Source organism: Diabrotica undecimpunctata, chromosome 4 (assembly GCF_040954645.1).
Source record: "Diabrotica undecimpunctata isolate CICGRU chromosome 4, icDiaUnde3, whole genome shotgun sequence".
Classification (NCBI taxonomy): Eukaryota; Metazoa; Arthropoda; class Insecta; order Coleoptera; family Chrysomelidae; genus Diabrotica; species Diabrotica undecimpunctata.
Genome location: NC_092806.1, coordinates 75020224 through 75041696, shown reverse-complemented (window position 1 = coordinate 75041696; position 21473 = coordinate 75020224). Strand labels below are relative to the sequence as shown.

Genomic DNA, 21473 nt, shown 5'->3' with positions numbered 1-21473 from the left:
GCCCACAATTGGTTGTAATGAGCCCATTAGTAGGTAGATAAAACTATGAGAAAACATGACTAGCCTTTTGGCTTTGCCAGTGCCATTAACTTAGGAAAAAAAAATAGTAGGTACATGGTGATATCAAAATCTACTAAGTCTGGTATTTTATTTCTGTCGGTACGCTAGTAGGTACTGTACAGTTTTTAAATAAAACGAGCGGTTCTAATTTATATAAATATATTTATTTATAAGTTTACAGCACGATTATATCTTATCAACTAACTTAGCTAATATCGGAGCTACTTATATATACAAGTTATTATGTCTAGAATATTCTGGAATAGTCCACCTTTATTCTTCGCGTTCGAAAAGGCATCGAAGATGAGCGCTATTGAAGTGCCAACACTTGAATATTCTACATTTATCCTTCTAAGATTTGTGACACGTACCACGCATCGGAGATATGCTATTTTGTTACACTGCTGCCCTCTTAGATCTAAGCGTCCCGATTAGTAACTCTAGATGTAGGCCCAGGATGGCGGAATTTGCAGAACTCTCCAGCTCTGCATAAACCCTTCAAGAAGAAATAACAGTCTACTGACTTTGAAGGACACGATCTCTTCAGGTTAATGCAACACACAGTAATTCGTACGCCGGTTTTTCGGAAGATCACTTCAAGCATGCTTCTGACAAGTGCATGGCCTATCTTGGGTAAGGTCAAATTCTTGATGTCATAATTGCACACGATTTTCTTCAAATTAGCTAGAGCACTTCATATATCCTCGTAGCTTTTCCTGTCTGTATACGACTTCCTGGTCACCATATACAGCAAAGATCGAGAACCATCTTCTAATCTCTGTACTCTTCCAACTTTAGGCTGCTGATTTTTTAACTCATCCAAACGACCGAACTTCTTATAAAATACGGATGAGATTCCTTTAGTCATCTCAAGATCTTGGGCAACACAGTAGGCTAGAGAGACGTTATGCGGAACACTAAAAAGATCCTGCTGAACTTCTGTGGTCACGCCGAATCTAGCACTCTTTCTCTCTGCATAATTTGACATAAATTCGTTAAAGCTTGGTCGCCGGCCATCTTTGATCTCATGTTGAAGGATTCGTGCTTCTTCTGTTTCATTTAAGCCAGCATAAAATGCAAGACGATTTATGTGAACTACTTTTGATTTACCTTTCGGCAACTTCTTAATTCGGTATATTACGTCATTTATTCTCTTTTTAATTTCATACGGACCTTCCCATTGTCTTTGCAGTTTAGAAGACAAGCCTCGATGGCGTTGTGGATTATAAAGCTAAACAAGATTACTTACTTCATAGTTTTCATTCTTGCATCGAGAATCATATTGATCTTTCATTCTGTCATTGGCTAACTGGATGTGTTGTCGGACAAGTTCATGAATGTTGTTCATTTTTAACTTCAGGCGGTCGACATATTCTTCGCTTGCAACATGTTCTTCAGAAAGTCTGCAGCCAAACTCTAGGTCGCAAGGCAAACAAACTTCACGACCTAACATCAGGCAGGTTGGAGTCTAGCCTGTAGTTTCATTCACGGCCGAGCGGTGGGCCATTCGGAATAAATAAATATGCTGGTCCCAATCTCTTGGGACCAGCATGTTCTGATACAACTTTGGACAGATGTTTACCCATCGTTCGGTTCATTCTCTCGACCATTCCATCTGATTGAGGATGCAGGGGTGTCGTTCTAGTCTTATTGACACCAATCAATTTACGAACGTTTTGGAAAAAGGTTGACTCGAAGTTTCGCCCTTGATAGGAGTGGATCGCCAAGGGAACACCAAATCGGCTAAAGAATTCTTTAACCAGTACCTCTGCAACGGTAGCAGCTTCTTGATTTGGTGTCGCATAGGCCTCAGTCCATTTCGTAAAATAATCCATGGCTTCTTCTTCTTCTTAGCCTTCTGTCGTCCATATTTGGACATAGGCCTCTCCCAACTCCTTCCATCGGTCTCTATCCTGAGCAACATATTTCCAATTTGTTCCGTCTATTCTTTTAATATCATCAACCCATCTCATCTGTGGTCTTCCTCTTGGTCGTTTACTTTCGTAAGGTCTCCAATCTATGGCTACCAGGATATATTTATTTCCATCATTTGTCTCTGGAAGTGGACTTGCGATGTCAATTGCTACTCTTTCCATAGGGCTACCAATATTGTACTATTTCATGGGTGCCCTCTTTTTACCAACTGCACCATTGCTGGTTGCGCAGTTCACATTTCCGCCACCATCTTCTTACATCATCTTTACAGTTCAACCAATAGAACCTTTTGCAGAGCCTTCGTAATACCAAAGTGTCCACCTGATGCACCGGCATGCAACTGATGTAATAATTATGACACTTTACTTTTAGGTACAATCAACTGAAGCTTAGATTCTGTACCATCATCGTTCTCAAAGGTTCTGTACAGAAGATCATCTTTTAGCACTAGGGAATTCCATTGGCTCCAGTAAGACTTGACTGCTGGACTACATGCACTAATGTCTTGCCAAGTAGGTCTCTTACTTCGATGTATCCAATCTAATACTCTTTTTATACATGTATCATCTGCTTGAGCGTCTTGTAGCTGTTGGGGCTGCCGTTGATCATTAATGATAGTAGTTCTCACGGGGCAAAGTCGTTCTCTTAATTTAAGACAGTGATTACAATTTGCACTGTATGGCCGTCTTGACTGGGCATCATCATTTGAATGACTTTTTCCAGCCTGGTGTTTGATCTGTTCTAGCTTTCTGACTGTTGTATTATTTTCTTACAATTTACGGCGAATTTAAATTATAATATTATATAACACCTACGTCGCCACCATTATAACATTTGGTTTCGTGACTCTTCGGTATCGTGTTACGAACTATTTTTCGTACCATTTCTTTCAGACGTTCATCGTTTGGTTCGTCGTCTTCATCAATGGTTCTTACTAGATGGGTCCGTGAAGTTTGACTAGCTGTTTCATGTTCCAAGATAATAGCGAGCGCTTCATCTAGAACTTTCGATCTTGCTAGTCGTAAAGCTTTCTGTAATTCATTGTCTTTTAACCAATTGACGATGATATCTACAGCAATTTCTTCCAAAATGCTGTCTGGTGCTTCTGGATAAGCTAACCGCACTATACGAGCAACATCTGCTTCAAACTCTTGCACATTTTCACTTGCCCGTTGAATTCTACTTCTTAGTTGTGATTTGTAGACTTGTTGTAGATGGGCATCTCCATAACGTTTGTCTAGTCGACTGACCAAGGTCTGGTAACATTTTTCCTGACCCTTAGGAATCGATCTTAGGATATCTGCAGCATCACCTCGTAAAGTAGCAGTCAAGGAAACAGCCTTTTCTTGTTCTGTCCAATTATTTTCTGTCGCAATAGCTTCAAATTGTCTAAGGTTTATGGACCAAGAAGATTTTTCATCAAATGATGGCAATTTGAATCTCATATGATGTGTCGTTTCATCTCTAGGTGATTCTTCTTTCACTATAGAATCTAAAACGACTGCATTAATTGGTGGTAGCACTTTAGTTTTAGTTATCATGCTCTCTAGCTGTTTGATCTTCTCTTCTACGTCGTTTACATTTTTCTTTATTTTATCGAATGTTCTAGAAATTTCTTCAAATTTCTCGTCGAATCTTCTAGAAGCATTTTCGAATTTATTATCATTTTTTCTAGAAGTTACTTCGATCATTTGAGACACATTTTTTATTTTCGGTAAAACTGTTTCTTCTGCTGACTGGAACTGGAATGTCTCTAGGTCATCTCCATTCTTGTTGAGAATATCCTTCAGTCGTTCTTGAAGGATCTTCTTAGACCTGCTGCAGTCTTCATCGCGTTCTTCTAGTTGCTCACGCAACTGTTTTACTGAAAGTTCTACTATCAGCATCTTTGGTCAGGCACACACGTACTTTTTTAAATGTTCTTTCGTACAAAGATCACTACCGAACTACGCGGATGTTCCCGACGAACAATACTTTTCAAAAGTTCAAAAGTCTTTTTCAAAAGTCACTGCTGAATTTATTTTGAAATAAATCAATTATCCTCACACCGTGACACCACTGTACCGTTTTTAAATAAAACGAGCGGTTCTAATTTATATAAATATATTTATTTATAAGTTTACAGCACGATTATATCTTATCAACTAACTTAGCTAATATCGGAGGTACTTATATATACAAGTTATTATGTGCTAGAATATTCTGGAATAGTCCACCTCTATTTTTCTCGTTCGAAAGCGCATCGAAGACGGGCGCTATTAAAGTGCCAACACTTGAATATTCTAGATTTATCCTTCTAAGAATTGTGACACGTACCACGAATCGGAGATGGGCTATTTCGTTACAGTACGTTCGCCTGCAGATATATGTTTAAGACTGTTGTCTTCCATACATATATAAAGTTGTCTTTCTTCTGGGAAAAGAATTTCAAAACCCCAGTTATGTGTTTATGTTTACACAAATTGCTATTCTTATAACTTTTTATATATTTTATATACTTTTTTAATGTACTTTTAGCCATACCTTACGATGGGACTAGTTGTAAATTAAAATATACAATTTGTAAATTTATTTATAAAAAAATTGTTTATAAAAATTGGTACCACTTTTTGAAATGGGGGAACTACATATTCGTATTCAGCGAACTTACATAAGATAGAATAGTTTTTAACTATCCACTCTTCTATGCATACAGAAAGGTACTCAGCTGCCGGACTATTATGGGACCGGGGCCATTATTTCTCGCGTTTTCAAAAATGGTAGTAAAAAAACAAGCCTATTTTACTTGAAGAACGCTTAATTATACCGAAAAGTCATATTCGACAGAGTTACAACAACAACTTCTGTAGTATGGGGAATCAAATTTTTTTAACAATGTTTATTTGGGAAAAAGTTAAACTTAATCTCAGACTACAAGGCATTTTTCGTAGTATTTTCAAATGGTTTTAATTTTAGTATGAAATACATGTTGGTTAGATAGACAAGCGAGCCAAGTGGATAAATCGAATTCACTTTGAATGATCTAGTGGTCGATGGTTTAGCTATTAATTAATTAATGGATCTGCTATTTAGCCTAGTATACGCTGGTGCATCATCGACCTATGGACGAGCAGAGGAGCCTTAATCTAGTGGGGGGTGGGGGGAGACACATGAGCTGAATCCAATTAAACCTTCACCATATTTTTTTCACCCATTTTTCAATTTTTCACCCCTAAAGCACGCTTCAGGGGAGCGATTTTGCTGACTTAAAGTTCAAGCTAGCAGAATTAAAGAAAAATTCAAAAACAAAATTTTTTCGCTATTGTAATTTATTATCAACCCAACAATTTTTCAACCTCAAACCTACCCCTAATGGAAGCGATTCCTCTAGCTTAATATTAAAGCTAGCAGAATTAAAAAAAAATTATGAAATGAATTATGATTTACGAATTTATTACCACCCTAGTGTTTTCAAACCTCAACTACCCTTTTCGAGAAGTCAATAATTCTCTTAGGTTAAAATTTAAACTGAAAAAATATTTTTTTAACAATATCAATGTACTCTTCTTATAACTGAAATAAAAAAGTTTTGTGGTAAGATTTTACTAAAGTTTGACTACCCTGATAACTTGTCACCCGTAAACAATCTTATTTGGAAACGTTTCCGCTAGCTTAGAAATAGATAGAGAAACTAAAAAAATTATTTTTGAGATACAACAGTATTCTGCTAGGTTATTTACGAATGTATTACCACCCTAGTAATTTTTCACCCCTCAACTAACCCTTGTAGGAAGTCAATAATTCTGATAGGTTAAAATTTAATGCGAAGAAAATCTTTTTTATAATTTCACTGTAATCTATTTATAACTGAAGTAATAAAGTGCTCTGCCATAGACGTTTTTAACAATAAAATGGCTGCTCTATATTATCCAGGAAAATAATTCTCACTAGATCTATCGATGGTACCGTAGAAAGGTATACTTAGTTTTAAACATAAAAGACATAAATTCGGTATCAAGATCTATATGATAACTGAACTTACTGGTATTATTCAAAAAATACTGCCTATATACAGGAGCCTTGGACTGTGGACTCGATCGTAGGAGGGAAAGGATATTCCGCTAAGGTTGTTCTGTAAATTGCGAAACGATTTCTTAATTGGCGACATGCTATCTATATGGATAACTTTTAAAATAGTTTTATGTTAGCCATCTCCTAGCGCTTAAATCTTATTGCACCGCTACGCTATGTGCAGGTCGAACAGGAAATCCAATAGAGGTTACCAGTGCTCGATTAGCCAAAGGAGAAACGAAAGCCAAATATTTGGATGTAGTAATGGTTTGTAAATGGCATGAAAAAACAGATGTATTTTATATATCACTGAGTTTCCACATACTATGACGGAATATAAAATGAAAAGAGGATGGGATGTTGTCAAGCCATTACCAATATTAAAATATAATAAGTATGTACCGGTAAGTATGGCCGGTATAGATCGGTAGGATAAAATATTGTCATATTACCCATGTTCCAGAAAAACTTTGAGGTGGTATACGAAACTGGGGCTCCACTTTCTTTAATTAATGCTGCTCATTGCCTTTTTCCGTACAATAAATATGCTGGAACCAAAATGTCTCGAAAAGATTTCTGGTTAGAAAAGAGGTAATTTAAAAAAAAGCAAAAATACACCGCACACAAACATTTACCTAAAATCACTAATCACCTAATAAATCGGACAAAGGCGAAACGAAAAGGAAAAGATAAACAGTATATTCTTTCCAAAAAATAAGAAAACATACAATTTATGAGTGTGTAGATTGTTCCAAGAACCAGGTCTCTACTTAGGTGATACTTAGGTTACTTTCAAATATTTGCATAAACAAAATAAATAGGATATTTTTCTGTAATACCCTTTAAATTTTACCTATATCTAACTGATAATAATTTAATATTGACATAAAATTAAAATAAAAACTTATATAAATATCCTTAAATTTTTGAAATTCTGTTAATATACAGTAAATTAATTTTTTATATGTAAATTAATTTTACTACGGAAATAATCCAAACCAGCTGTTGTGACCAGTCTGTAATTTTAGTCTTATTTTAATATTCTTAAAATATTTATATCCTAAAATGTTTACCAAATAATATAAATTCTTTATGCTACACAAATAATCTAAACACTATGTTTCGACCATTCTTTAATTTCCATCCAATTTAAATAATATTAAAATATTATATACCTAAAATATTTTCCAAATTACAACAATAATAAAAACAGGTATCCAAAAATAACAGGTATCTAAAATAATAATAAATATATAAATATTTTTAATAAATATAAATCTTGTAACAATAGTAGCCCAAGCTGCCTCGACCCGCCTTTACTATTAGGTTCTTCTTCTTCACGTGCCATATCAGAGTTATCCGACGTTGGCGATCACCATTGCGAAGGCTTTTCGATCTTCTGCCACATGGAATAATTGTCCTGCATTTGATCAGAACATTTGATCTGAGTCAATTCACGAATGTTTTTTAACCAAGAAACCGGTTTTCTTCGTACACATCTACGGCCTTCTATTTTGCCTCTAAGGATCAGTTGTAATATCCTGTATCGATTTCCTCTCACTATATGTCCTAGATAAAACATTTTCTGATGTTTAACAGTCTTTAGCAATTCTCAATCTTTGTTGAACCTCCTTAGTATTTCCTCGGGGAGGGGGGAGACTTTAATGCGAAAATGGGGTTCAAATAAGATGATGCAGATTCCCCTAGAAAACAACGACCTGTATGAAGATACACTAACCAGACATATACAAGACTCGCAAGACGAAACAGAAGATGTAGATCAAGCAAATGATGGCATAACGAAGGCTCTAAAAGACACGGAAAGGGAGTGCTGCCCGACAGTTCTGACCCATAAAGAAAAACTAAGCCAAAATACCAAAGAGCTAATAGATAAAAGAAGACAGCTGACGGAAAAATACGGCTCCGACTATACAACACTGAAGAAATTAAATAAAGATATCCACCGGTCCACCATTTATCACGAAATGTATAAGAGCACTGACGAAAGGCAAGATCAGCCCCTGCTCAAAATCACAAACCAGGGATCAGAATTAATGCCAGAAATAACTCCATACGAAATCAAAACGGCACTTTGAGAAATGAAAAATAATAAATCCCCTGGCGATGATTATGATGAACTAGGTGGAAATAAAATTATCCAGGCTTTGCCCAAGCTTTTCACCGAATGCATCTACCAAGCAAAAATTCCTTCTCAATGGAATAATGCAGTCATTACTTTATTGCACAAGCAAGGAGACATAACAGATTTAAAAAACTACCGTCCTATCAGTTTGCTTTCACACATATATAACCTTTTCACAAAAATTATCAAAAAAGACTGGACGCTAAATTAGACTTCTATCAACCTAGAGAACAAACTGGATTTAGATCGTGATGCAGCACGAACAATCTCTTACTAGTGATAAAAAACCTGATAGAGAAGTCTGCAGAATACAACAAACCATTGGCACTGATATTTGTCGACTACGAGAAAGCATTCGATACCATAAGCCATCAGAAACTGTTAAAAGCATTGACAGAATGCCGAATAAACCATCGCTACACTAACATAATCACATCTATCTACCAAAATGTCACAGCTAGAGTAAGACTATCTGAACAAGAAACAAATAAATTCTGTATACAGCGAGGAGTAGGTACGGCAAGGAGACACAGTGTCTCCAAAGCTATTCACGGCGCTTTTAGATCATACTTGTAAGAAAGCACATCTGAACGAGCATGGTATCAACGTAAATGAAGAGAAGCTAAGTCATTTGAGATTTGCAGATGACGTCCTTATAGCCGATCGTATGGATGATGCAATAATAATGTTTGAAAAATTACATCACGCTTCCTTGGAGGTCGTACTAAAGATTAATATGAACAAGACGCAAATTATGATTAATCTGGTGCTAAATCGAAATATTGCTGTTGATGCAAGGGATATTATGCAGACTACATCGTATAAGTACCTAGGACACAGAATAAATAACAATCAGGATGTCCACTCTCAGATGCCGCCTTTGAAGTGTGTCAGCAGGCGATCGCCATATTTTAAACGGAAACATAGGCTCGAATTGAGAAATTTGTGATAAGCTACGACAAAGCTGTAATTAAAATTTTTAGATATTAATAATTTATTAAATTTAAAATAATATAATCTATTCTTCAACTAAAAGTACGAATAAAATAGTGCATATTATGTCTATGGTTGCCGTAAATAAATTAAGCGGGTTAATTTTTCTATCCACATCAGATAAAATTTCATTGAACAGCACTGGTTCCGTTTAAAACATGGCTGATTCTGTCTGCGCTAACGAGATGCTCGTACTTATCTTTACAAACAGAGTTGGCATTCTGATTGTGTATTATTCTGTGCCTAGGACATGAAATTCGGTTGGGCAAAGATAACCAGATATGTGAGCTCCCACGTAGCATAGGATTATGGTGATCCGTGATGGAAAGGGCTGAGGGAGACCTATGTCCAGTAGTGGACGCATACTTAGCGCAAAAAGTGCCTGCCTAATTCCCATAGCATTTCTAAAACCAAAATGGTTATCTTCGAGATCTTCTTCGCATTTGAGTCTAATTCTGTTGCGGAGTATTCTTAGGAAAATCTTAAAAGTGTGGCTCATTAGGCTAATTCATCGATATTCTGAGCATTTTATAGCATTGTGTATTGGCAAAGTAGATTGATAACTTCTTGATTTATCGGGGTCATTCTAGATATATCCAATGCGAAATGGATAAAGCAGTACATTTTAAACATGGGTATAAAATACTACTTACGTTTAAATTTTATTTGCTTTCTTTTTTTTATTAAGAATCTTTAACAGAATTATTGTCCAAAAGATATAACTTGCATTGAGTACTTCATATAACTAAAACAGTAATAAAAATCATATTCATTTTTATTTCAAATTAAAAGCGGTTATTTATTTGAAAATAATAATATAGTATTAATCGGATAAATCCAGAATACAACGAAATATTCACAAATACTTATGTAGCTTTATCCACCATACTTGGATAATTCTAACGTTATCCGGGCAATTCTAGTACTATTCGATATTCGCAATTTAAGCGTTTTAATGTACTTTTTTTAATATAAAATATGTTTATTATATCAATAAAAGACCCGTATTAACCGTAACAAAATTAGGTATGTCTAAATCAGCGATTGACCAATGGTCCTCTCTTTCTCTTTATCTCTCTCTCACCCTTGCTTCCTTGCTCCCTAACATACACACTTCCTAAACTTATTGATGTAATATTGCAATAATAAAATGTTTATCAATAAAAGTATTTTGATATCAAAAATAGTGAATTTGACCATTAACATTCTGAAATATATTATTATTATATATATTATTATATTATATATTAATTATATAATTAAAAGTAGAATATTATCGTCATAGTACCAATTATCATCATGTTGTGTTGATAAACTATGCTGATTTTAATTTTGAAATACTTTTTCATTTGATTTTTATTTGAATGTATTATTTTGACATCAAAACACACAATGCACTCTTCACACACACACTTTCACAGTTTTCTTTGGCACATCTGTTATTTGTTTTTCAGATTTCAAATTGTTAAAGAACAAAATCGATGAAGTTCATTATCTCTACAGTCAAATTTGTGACATTTGCCTGGATATAAACGACCTCTTTCACGTTCAGACTTTAGCGTTTTATCTTCACTTTGTCTTAGCAGGCGTTGTTGAAATTTATTACAGTTATTTACTTAAGGAAGATTTGAACTTGATGAAGGTTTTCTACATCTATGTAAACGTGCAGTTTACCTTTGGTAGAGGAGTTGGTTTGATTATAGTAGCATATCTATACAGATCCGTTCTCGAACAGGTAAATCTTAGTTTTTATGTTTAAATAAATTCACGATTAGCTTTGGATGGCACTTAAATATTCAATACCTACCTTAAGTAAAATTTTTTAACTTTTAACAAATATTCATCCGAATATTCATTCATCATCCATTTATTCAACCAAGCCAAGAGTAGGTTCTCTTTTTTTCAATAATCAAATATATTTCGGTATGCTTTATAACATCATCAGTGATAGCTAAAAATTTTTTGATGAGTTATATTATGAATAAGGCGACAGTTTAGTGGCCGATGGACTTCTCAATGGTTACACATCCAATTTTAGCATTGATACAAGAGAAACAAGGGCAGCGATATGTAGACGTTTCCTGGGTGAGTTATTTATAAGGACAGTATCGACACCTCCCATACTGGAGACATCGACAGACAAAAACAGAACTGTTAATGGGAAAAGATGTGTAAAAATAGAACTGGGACATGTCTAGATAGAAGCACTGTCCCTTAAATCCAAATCGTAGATTAGTTTATTCTACGACAGATTATACGACAGATTCTACTGTCGATAGTGTCGACATCGTGTCCGAGGATTGGTTTATTGTAGATGTCAGAAATAGGTCATTAGTGGTCAGCAATGAAAAAATTCTACTCTTCGTCTCCATAAATCAGCAAAATAAACTGAAGATGTTAGTCGCAGAAGACACAAAGATGCCTCCTAATAGGGAAAAGATCTTGATTTCACAAATTGATGGATCTGCTGGCTTGGGAGCCATGTTATTAGAATCAGAAGGACAGATTCATAAGAGCGCCATTGTGACGAAGATCATAGTTATGATGTTTGGCAGACGGGGAGAAAAAGACCGTTCCAGTAAGAGTGGCCAACTCAAATAACAACAAGACCACCTCCAAGAAGGGCCAATTACTTGGAATATGCGAGCCAGTTATAAGAGTGACTAGAATAGAAGGAAACGTGCCAACAGCTAGCAGTACACACCAACTCTCCACTGAATTGTTGGAAAATCTAAAGAAGTCATGGAGCCATCTATCCGAAGAATACCAAAAAGAGAAGAGTTTATCAAAAACGAAAGTGACATCTTCTTTATAGGAAAAATAACTGGCCGCACTGGCTTGGTCCAACATCGGATAAACACTGACAACACCAACTCCATAATGCAGGCACCAAGACGTTATCGTCTTCTTTAAATATTTTGGAAAGATTGCCAAACCTCTCCATAACCTGACTGAGAGGAAGCTGTCATTTCACTGCGCACCAGACTGCCAGCGTACCTTCACCATACTCAAGCATTAATTGATAAGGTTAGGTTCGATCAGAAATTCACTCATGTTAGCTTTAAGGAAGGTGATGCAGTCTGGCTCTACCAACAAACGGGAAGGAAAGGTTTAAGTTGCAGCAGCCCTAAGAGGGACCGTACCTAGTCACCAAAAACATAAACGACCTTGTATATGGGGTGCCACGAAGTAATCCAAAGGTCGTCCACCTGGAGAGACCGGGTCCTTATGAACTACAGAACCCAGCGATCTGGTTTATTTAAGTGATTTCGGGCGAACAGGGGGGCAATATTATGTGCTTATTACGGTCCTGTACTTCACGAAGCAAAGCTCTTTTCGTTCGCGAAAATTCCAGTCAGAGTTTTATCTACGCGGAGAAGTTCTCGGCTTTCAGTATAATAGACCCGTAAAATCCAGAAATTATCACCTACTTATTTAAGGCGCTCAGTCGTCGTTTGAAGTTTAGTTTTTATGCTAATAGCGAAGTGTTTATTTTGTAAAGCGATTTACAATATATATTAAATACTTGTTACTTGGTGAATTTTGTAGTTCAGCGAGTTAAAATAAAGTTATTTGAGCCTCGTTTGGTTCACTTAATCCCTGAATCCACAGAAAAAGTAATAATACGGATCTTTTAAACAAAATATAAGAACCTGACACGTACCTACTAAGACTATATCGACCGGAAACAATACCTCAGGTAGTCAATGAACTTGAATCCAGAAACATGGCCATAACTGCCTTACAAGAAATTAAATGGACTGGAAAAGGCATACTAAAAACTAATAAATCTATAATATTTTTCAGCGGAAGTGACCAGGAACACCAATTCGGCACTGACTTGATAGTCAAGGAAAGTCATGTGGGGTCAATATACAGACCAACAATAGGTAACCATAGTCTCCATATTTTGGCAACGATAATGGAATGACGTTAATAGACTTTGCAGCATCTCATAACCTACTAATAAAATCAACAATGCTCGAACACAATAAAATACACAAAGAAACGCGGGTATCCAACGACGGCAGCACAAGAAATTAGAGCAGGAGGGGTAGTAACTGCTTAGACTAAGAAGATTAAGAGGGCGGATGGAGACCGCCTGTTATTTCAAAAAGGTAAACAGATAGCGCTAACACAGACAGAGGATTATGGCAACCTAGACTCTGCTTGTAAAAATATAAAATTACCTTTGAAAAGCGTATCAGATAAAATACAAGGGCAAAAAAAGAGAACAGCAAAAAATGGTTCGATGACGATTGCCTGAAATTCATAAAAGAAAGCAAACATGGCTAAATAGAACATAGCTAAAACAGACAAGAACCAAGACAAACAAGAAAACTAATGAAAAGAAGTAACAGAAACAAATAATCGGAGATATAGAAGTAAATCGGAAAAACAACCAAGTAAGACAATTATTTAAAGAAGTTCCAGAGATCTAGGCCGGATACCAAGCAAGAACGAATAGGAAACTACCTTCAAAAGAACAGCAAGCAGCATATCACTGACAAGGAAATCCTAAAAACCTGGAAGGAATACTTCTACCAACTGTAAAACGAAAAATTTATCATAAATACATCAAACATAAAAGTGCATGCAGCTGAAATAGTAGATCAATACCCGACATACGAAGAAGTAACACAGGCACCCATTTTGGAGCCATTATCAAGAGTGATACGGTTCGGTTCCAGTTCGGGGTCTCAATCTGCCTACTCCCCTCACTCGAGACGTACCAGTATCGTGTTCTGTATTGCAAGAACTGTCTCTCGGCACTGAGGTCTCAATCTGCCTACTCCTCAGTGTCGAATGACAACCGGTCTTACCCTGCGTGGCTGCTTTTATACTCGTTGTATGCGCGGGAACGGTATGCGCTGACGTGGTCTGAACTGACGTGGCCTGAGCGGTGTGGGCGGGAGGTCGCTGAAGCAGGGGTCGCCATGTTGCCGGCAATCGTTTCGCGTCATCGCGCGTGTTCAAGCTGTTAGGCCGTTTTTCGATTTCGATAGCTTCACGAATGATTCTCGATTCTAAGGAGCGGATGGGGGCGATGTTTTTTGCTTTTTCGAAATCTCTTTTGTGGCCTGTTTAAATATAATGTTGGGCTAGGGCTGAAGTAGTATCGGAATGTTTGACAGATATAGAATGTTCGTAAATACGGTTATGGATTCGTCGGTTTGTCTGTCCGATGTATGTACGTGGGCAATTGGAACAGGGTATCTCGTAGACACCATGGTCTTCATTAGGGATTTAGTCTTTTACGGATCTGACGAGATTGGACAACTTGGAGTGAGTAGTGAAGATGGTTTCTACTGATCTTGTCAGTGACACCTTTAATAAAAGGTAGAAAGATTTTGGGTTGATCCGGCGGCAAGGTTTCTTTTTTGGATGGAATGGGGTTTAGATGTTTTTGAATGCTCTTATTGATTTGGGTTTTGTGGTAGCCGTTTTGTAAGAGTTTACCTTATTGAATTAATTTCGGATGACCTATGATTGTTTATCGCTAAGTCTTATGGAACGAGAAATGAGAGTGTTGACAACTGAATTGAGTTGGGCGGGGTGATGATGTGACTGGGCATTAAGATATCGGTTTCGACGGTGCCGAAACGTCGAGTCATAAATCCTCAACGCGGTTCTTCCCGAGAGCTAAGTAATTTTTAAATATATATATATATATATATATATATATATATATATGTGTGTGTGTGTGTGTGTTCTATTTACTAATTACAACTAGAGCTAAAATTAATACTATTATAAAAATTAATATTAAACTCACCAGTCTTCCGGGTTAAACCGCGTTGATTTTCATTGCGCCGAGTTTTCGACATCCTCTCTGATGTCTTCTTCAGGACATTTTTTATGTCATACACACGGTTTGTCAAAAATATAATTGTGGATGTTGTTAACTCTTTTAAAAAATTCATATTTTTTGACAAACCGCAGATATGACATAAACAATTTAATATCTGATGATTGTATTCTAAGTTTTAAAAATTAAATGGGAAATTTATTAAAAATAAAATTTGTTCAATATTGTCCAGTTAGGTCTGGACTCGAATCATAAGATTCGAACTTATGAAATAATAGTGAGACCAACAGTATTGTATACATGTGAAACTTGGACAGTGAATCAAAAAGAAGAAAAAAAGTTAGAGATTTGGGAGAGGAAAATTCTGAGAGAAGTTTTTGGTGGGATAAAGGAGTCTAATGAAGAATGGCGCAGAAGAACAAACCAGGAGCTAATGAAGATCTATAAGAAACCTAAATAACGCAGAAAATCAGACTACAGAGAGTTAGATAGTTGGAAAATATTTCATTTAGATAATTATATTTGCCTATTATATTTTAATAAAGAAATATTAAATAATGTTGGACAGTGGTGTGTAAAATTTAAAGGAATGTAACATTTCATTACGTCCAAAAAATTGCAAAACCAAAATAATATAGCAAAAAATATACACAAAAATGGTAAAAGAAAATTACAATCAATAAATCAAAGAAACACAATAATGCTATAAGGCTTAATAGTTAGAAACTTCTTCGATTTTCCTGTCTGAGATGTACAAATGATTGGGAAAAACGCTCCAGAACCAAAAAAAAGTAGAAGGAAATTGTGTTAGACTAGGCCTAATGAAGTGTTACAAAAAGTTTGGAGAGAGTATGTGTCATACCCTTTTTTACCGATGGGCACTTCAACTATAATAACACCTAAAAATTGAAATATAAATCGTGTTAATCGTGCAAAAATTCTACTCTTGTATTTTAATACTAATGGAAGTAACACACCAACAGAAAAGCTAATGTTTTATTTTTTTGTAGGCAAATATTATGAAAAGAACTGTTCATGACTTACTACGTAAACTAAAGTCACCAGAAGTACAGAAATCAGTAAGCATATATATCTACTTTTTTTGAAATTTCTCAGTTATAATAAAACAATAGTTTTTTTATAAGATAATCTTTTTTTTAATTTTGTATGGAAGCATAGTTACATATAAATTAAACAAAAAGCTGCCTGATAAAAGCGCGACAGCCAAGTATGAACATTTTTTATCGAGCTCAGTTTGACTGATTCTAATTTTTTTGAAAAAGAAACAAAATTGATTATCAAAATAGAAGTTTATTTGAAGAAATACATCTTTGTACAGAGTATGTGTTTTTTGAGACAACTCTTTGAATTTCTAATGGTCTCATAAACACGGCCTGACAAGAAAAGAAAATCCCTGCAAACGCTACTAAGGAAGAGTCTATCCAGTTGGTAAAAAACATATTGAGTCATTCTCTGCCGTAGTCGCATTATACAAGGGCCACCAGTCAAATACTGTATTAAGACACTAAATTATACATTAAAACAATGTACAATCTCTTATCTCGAAAGTCTAGCTAAAAATCAAAAGCCAGTCAGCCATTGAAAATACAGGCAAATTTTTGGCAATGACTAGATATCATTACTCTTTTTTCGTTTCTAAAAAGTATCAATGTATATTACGCAGTAAATGTAACATGGCAGATTCAACAAAAAAACAAGATTTAAAACTAGAATATTCAATGCACATAATAAGTAAGAATGGCTGCCGTGAAGCAAAAAATACAGATAAAAGTTATCTCGAAATGACAAGACATTTAAAACAGCAACGTTCCTTCAAAGTGTGCTATAACTCCCTCACTCCCCAGTATCCCCATTTTACTACTCTCGAAAATTGTGTGTATACAATTTAACTAAGAGAGTTGCATTGCAACTTGTGTCACGTTTCAGGTAGGTAATTTTGAAGAGTTTTTGTAGCTATGTGCCTGTTTAAAATTATATTAGTGGTACGTTCTGTTATTGTTCTGGTTTAATATTATTGTATTAGATATAGCCCAGTCTGGTTATACAAAAATCATCGATTTCACGGCAAAATGTTTCGCAGATATCTGAAGCTTTTAAGACATAGGTGGGGGTTACTAGATGACGAATAGATAAAAAGATACTCCTATTTTTACCTTGCGTTTTTTTTAAACAATAATATATGGTCAGAATTTGATTTTTTATCTATAAGTTTTTTCCCTTATAATTTAAATAAACAATATTTATACCATTTTTTTATATCAAGAATATCTTCATTTTCCCGTTTTTTCAATTAAAATTGATAAATAATTTACGGAGATATTTGCAAAAAAGCAGTTTTTTTGCACTAATTTATAAATTCAATTTATTTTTTAATTAACAAAATAAAATGTTATTAATACATTTCAACATTGAGGAATTACCGTCCTTTAAATTTGTGCGAAATTTCCCCCCGATCGGTCAAATAATTTAAAAGTTATTCAATTTGTTTATCCCTGGGACTAATTATTTAAACCATTGAACTTGCCCTATGAATGATGCTAGACACATTTAACAAATTTCATAGGATTCTTTAATACTTATACTATCTTAGAAGTTAAATGAATATTGAGTTTTCATCGAAATTATTTACAAAATAAACGTTTGAAAAAGGGGTATGTTTTTTACTTATAAACAATTGTAATAACTTCTATATTTTTCAAGCTACAGACTTGTACGTACTACCATTAGATAGCAAGTAAAAAAACTCACATTCAACAAAAAAAAATAAACCTTCTATGAACAATAGGAACGAAGTTAGCGACAATTTTTTTGTTAATTATATCTCCATTGTTTATAAACATTAAGAAGTAAAACTTGCACAAATTTTGAATAAAATTCTAAACTTTATATTGAATTTTATAGCTATAAAATTCATCCAATTTTTCGAAACTTAAAACCTTTCGAAACGAAGTTACTTTCGAAAGATCGACATAGGAAAGTGGAGGGGAAACTGTTTTAGCTCCTCGCTGCAAAATTTAATATTATGGTTACGGATTTATCGTTCAAAAGCTTCAACAGTTCTGTAGGAATTTTATCAGGTCCATTTGCTTTTCCATTTTTAGCGTTTTTTATTGCGTATTCTACTTCTTCTTTCAATATGTCTGGCCCAGTTGCATTGATTATCTGAAAGTTGTTTCTATCGTCTTCAAATAATTCATTCAGGTATTCTGTCCATCTTTTTATTTTATTCTCTAGATCTACAATAAGATTTCCATCTTTGTCTTTAAGTTTACCTATTTGGCATTTCTTTATGCTTCCTGTTATCTCTTTTACTGTTTTGTGGATATTGAATATACTTTTTCTCATAGGTTTCCCTTTCTTCACATTGTTCTTTAATCCACTCCTCTTTGGCTTCTTTTATTTTTTTATGTGTTTTTTTATTTCTTTGTATTTGTCTGGGTAATTCTTCATCTTTCTTTTTTGTTCCATCAAGTCTAGTATATCTTGTGTCATCCACCCCTTATTCTTTGTTGTTGTTTTTGTAAGATGTTTCTTTTCTGCTGTTTGTATAGCTGTATTTATGTACTTTAATTTTTGGTTAACGTTGTTTGTATCGTTAATTTGTTGCTACACTGAACGGAGGTTTTCATTTATTTCTTCTCCTATTTCTTGTCGTATATTTTTGTTTCTAAGTTTATTTAAATCTAGTGCCTTTCTGTGTGGTCTTCTAATCTTTTTTGGTCTCGCCTCTATCACAGTAATTACCGGGTTATGATCTGAGCCTATATCAGCTCCTGGGTACGTCTTAGTACATTTAACAGCATTATGATACCTCCTTGCTATCATAATATAGTCTATTTGATTTCTCACTATTTTTTCTTTTTTATGTTGTGGAGATGTCCATGTATATAACCGTCGAGGAGGTAATTTGAAAAAGGTATTTGTTATTACAAAGTCTTCACTTTGGCAAAATTGAATCAATCGATCTCCTCTGTCATTTCTGTTTCCAAGCCCATATTTTCCTACTTGTTCTCCTACCTTACCTTGACCCACCTTGGCATTAAGGTTGATCTTCACCCTAGATTAATTTGTTTCTGATCCTAGAGATGGCTCTACTGCGGCATACTACTGTGGTAATTTTTTTAACTTAATCGTAGATTTCTACTTGATGACTCTGTGATATTTCCAAACCCGAACATAAATTGCAGTTTTCTATCATTATATCAATTGGCTGAGTTGCCAAGTTGTGTAAACAGTAAATATCAAATACCTACACTATAACTTATAATATTAGTAGACCAAGTAAGCAGAGATATCTTTAACACCATCTTTATGTATAATACTTTACTGCTCTGCTGTGTCACTCGGAATATAATAATTATCTAAACAATTTTATCGACAAAGAAATTATTGCTGCTATATCTGTGAATATCATATTACCATTAAATTGGTACATCATATTATATTACATTTTTGTTGATAGTTAAAAATTACTATCTCAGTCTTTATGGATTAATACATTTTACTATGTCTTCGTTTTTATCAAATTAGTTCATTTGTTTATTGTTTGTTTGTTCTTCATCAAATTAGGTCATTATTTTTAATGGGACTGATTGTATTTTTATTTTAATTTTGTTTAGGCTTCTTAATACCATAGTGAAAAGTAATCACATTTTTATCTCGAAAAAGAAAATATAACGATCACATCACAGCTACAGAGGGAAATTAATTACATTTACTTTTAAGTAAAGTGCATACTCAATTTTTAATTGTAATTAATTTGTTCCCAGCTCTGATATCTAATAAAAAGTCTATATTGTACCAAAGTATCGTTATATTATACGCGTTGACAGTACACGCAAAAATTTTAACAACGCATACATTTGCCTTTAGGTACTGAACGTAAGATAGTATGCAAAATATTCTTCATGAATACCCTAGATATTTCCGAGAAAACCATCAGATCTGTTGTGAAAAAGAACAATAACTGTACTGTCAAAGGCATTCAGGATGAAGATCTTAGAGGAAGACACAATAATCATCACCAGATTAATCCATCTCTACGACGACGTCGGGGTTCATATTAACTCCATTCCGAGAATCGAGAGCCATTATTGTAGATCTCGTTCTAAACGCGAATATATAGAAAGCGGTCTTACCATTGCTGCTTTACACCGAAATTATGTTACTAAATGTGTTTCTGAGGATAAACAATATATTCCACACCAAATGCATGATGACATTTTTGTGATAGACTTTAATATCTCCTGTCAGCCCAAGAAAGACCAGTGTGAAGAATGTACATTCTCTAATAATGCTGACGATAAACCAAGTTTACAAGCGAAACAAAAACCAGATGAAAGAGAAAATTCTTTCAAGATCAGAAAAAGAAAAAGACAAACAAAAAGTTACTGAGATATTTATAGTTGCAGTATATGACTTGCAGGCTGTAATGCCTTGTCCACAGGGCGAGGTCTCTAGTGTTTATTATATTTCGAAAGTAAATGTACTTAATTTTACAATTACCAGTCTGTGGCTCTTTTGTATTGAAGTAGCGATATATAGCGAGTATATTTTAATATACAATACATACACACAATACAAAATATACAAAATAAGGGGGTTTTGGGGGTTACACCCCCCTTCCCCAGAGCATATAAAGTAAAAAATATATAAAGAATAGTAGGAAAATGTAACTTGTCTTTCACATACAATACAAAAAATTCAAAACGCTAATTGAATAATTAAATTACCACGTTAAATATGTAGAACATAATAATTATTGTATAAATACACAATAATTAATAATATTTTTCGTTATATTTAGATATAGATACCTAATATTAGGCTTATGACAAAAGTAGACAGGTCGTAGACATTGTGGACTATCACGGGTTGCATGTCTCTGCATGTGCTAGCAGTAGAAAAGACACATTTCACAAAATAGAGCATTTGACAACAGCTATAAAAAAAGAAGAAAGGGAAAGATCAATGGAAAGATGGCAAGAAGAGGAGAACAACAAGGCAGATGTTGCCCAGTGGACCAAGATGCTGATCCCGAGCCTAAGTAGACTGGTTAGATTGTCTGTTTTAGGGCGTATCTTCACATGTTCAGAAAGACAGATACAGATAAATGCCTATACTGCGAATATTCCAACATTGTTACTCACACAATGCTGGAGTATCATAGATGTACAGTGGAGAAAAACAGAATGTATAACGAAATAGGTATAAACCCTGCGACTGTAAGAGAGATAATCGTGAAGATGGCGGGAAGTACGGAGGGATGGAATAGTGTTCACAATTACATCCGAGCAGTCATTAAAAAGAAAGAAGAATAAAAGAAACACCAACCGGGCCAACGACTGGATTACTATTTTAATGGGAATAAGCCGGAATTGAAGGTTAAAATGAGTTTATTGACGTTTGAATCTTTGATCTTTGATCTTGCACTGATAACTTGTTTATACTCCAACAATTAAT

The 21473-nt window shown here is 34.7% G+C and overlaps 1 protein-coding gene across 2 annotated transcripts in view; it reads left to right on the top strand.

Annotated features, from left to right (window-relative positions):
• LOC140438277 (putative gustatory receptor 28b) overlaps window positions 1–21473 on the top strand; it is a 77654-nt gene that overhangs the window by 40449 nt on the left and 15732 nt on the right. For both annotated transcript variants that reach the window (XM_072527970.1, XM_072527972.1), the window contains exons 2-3: window positions 10636–10916; window positions 16001–16069. In XM_072527970.1, coding sequence (XP_072384071.1) covers window positions 10818–10916; window positions 16001–16069 — 168 coding nt within the window. In that variant the 5' untranslated portion in view covers window positions 10636–10817. The remainder of the gene's footprint in view (window positions 1–10635; window positions 10917–16000; window positions 16070–21473) is intronic.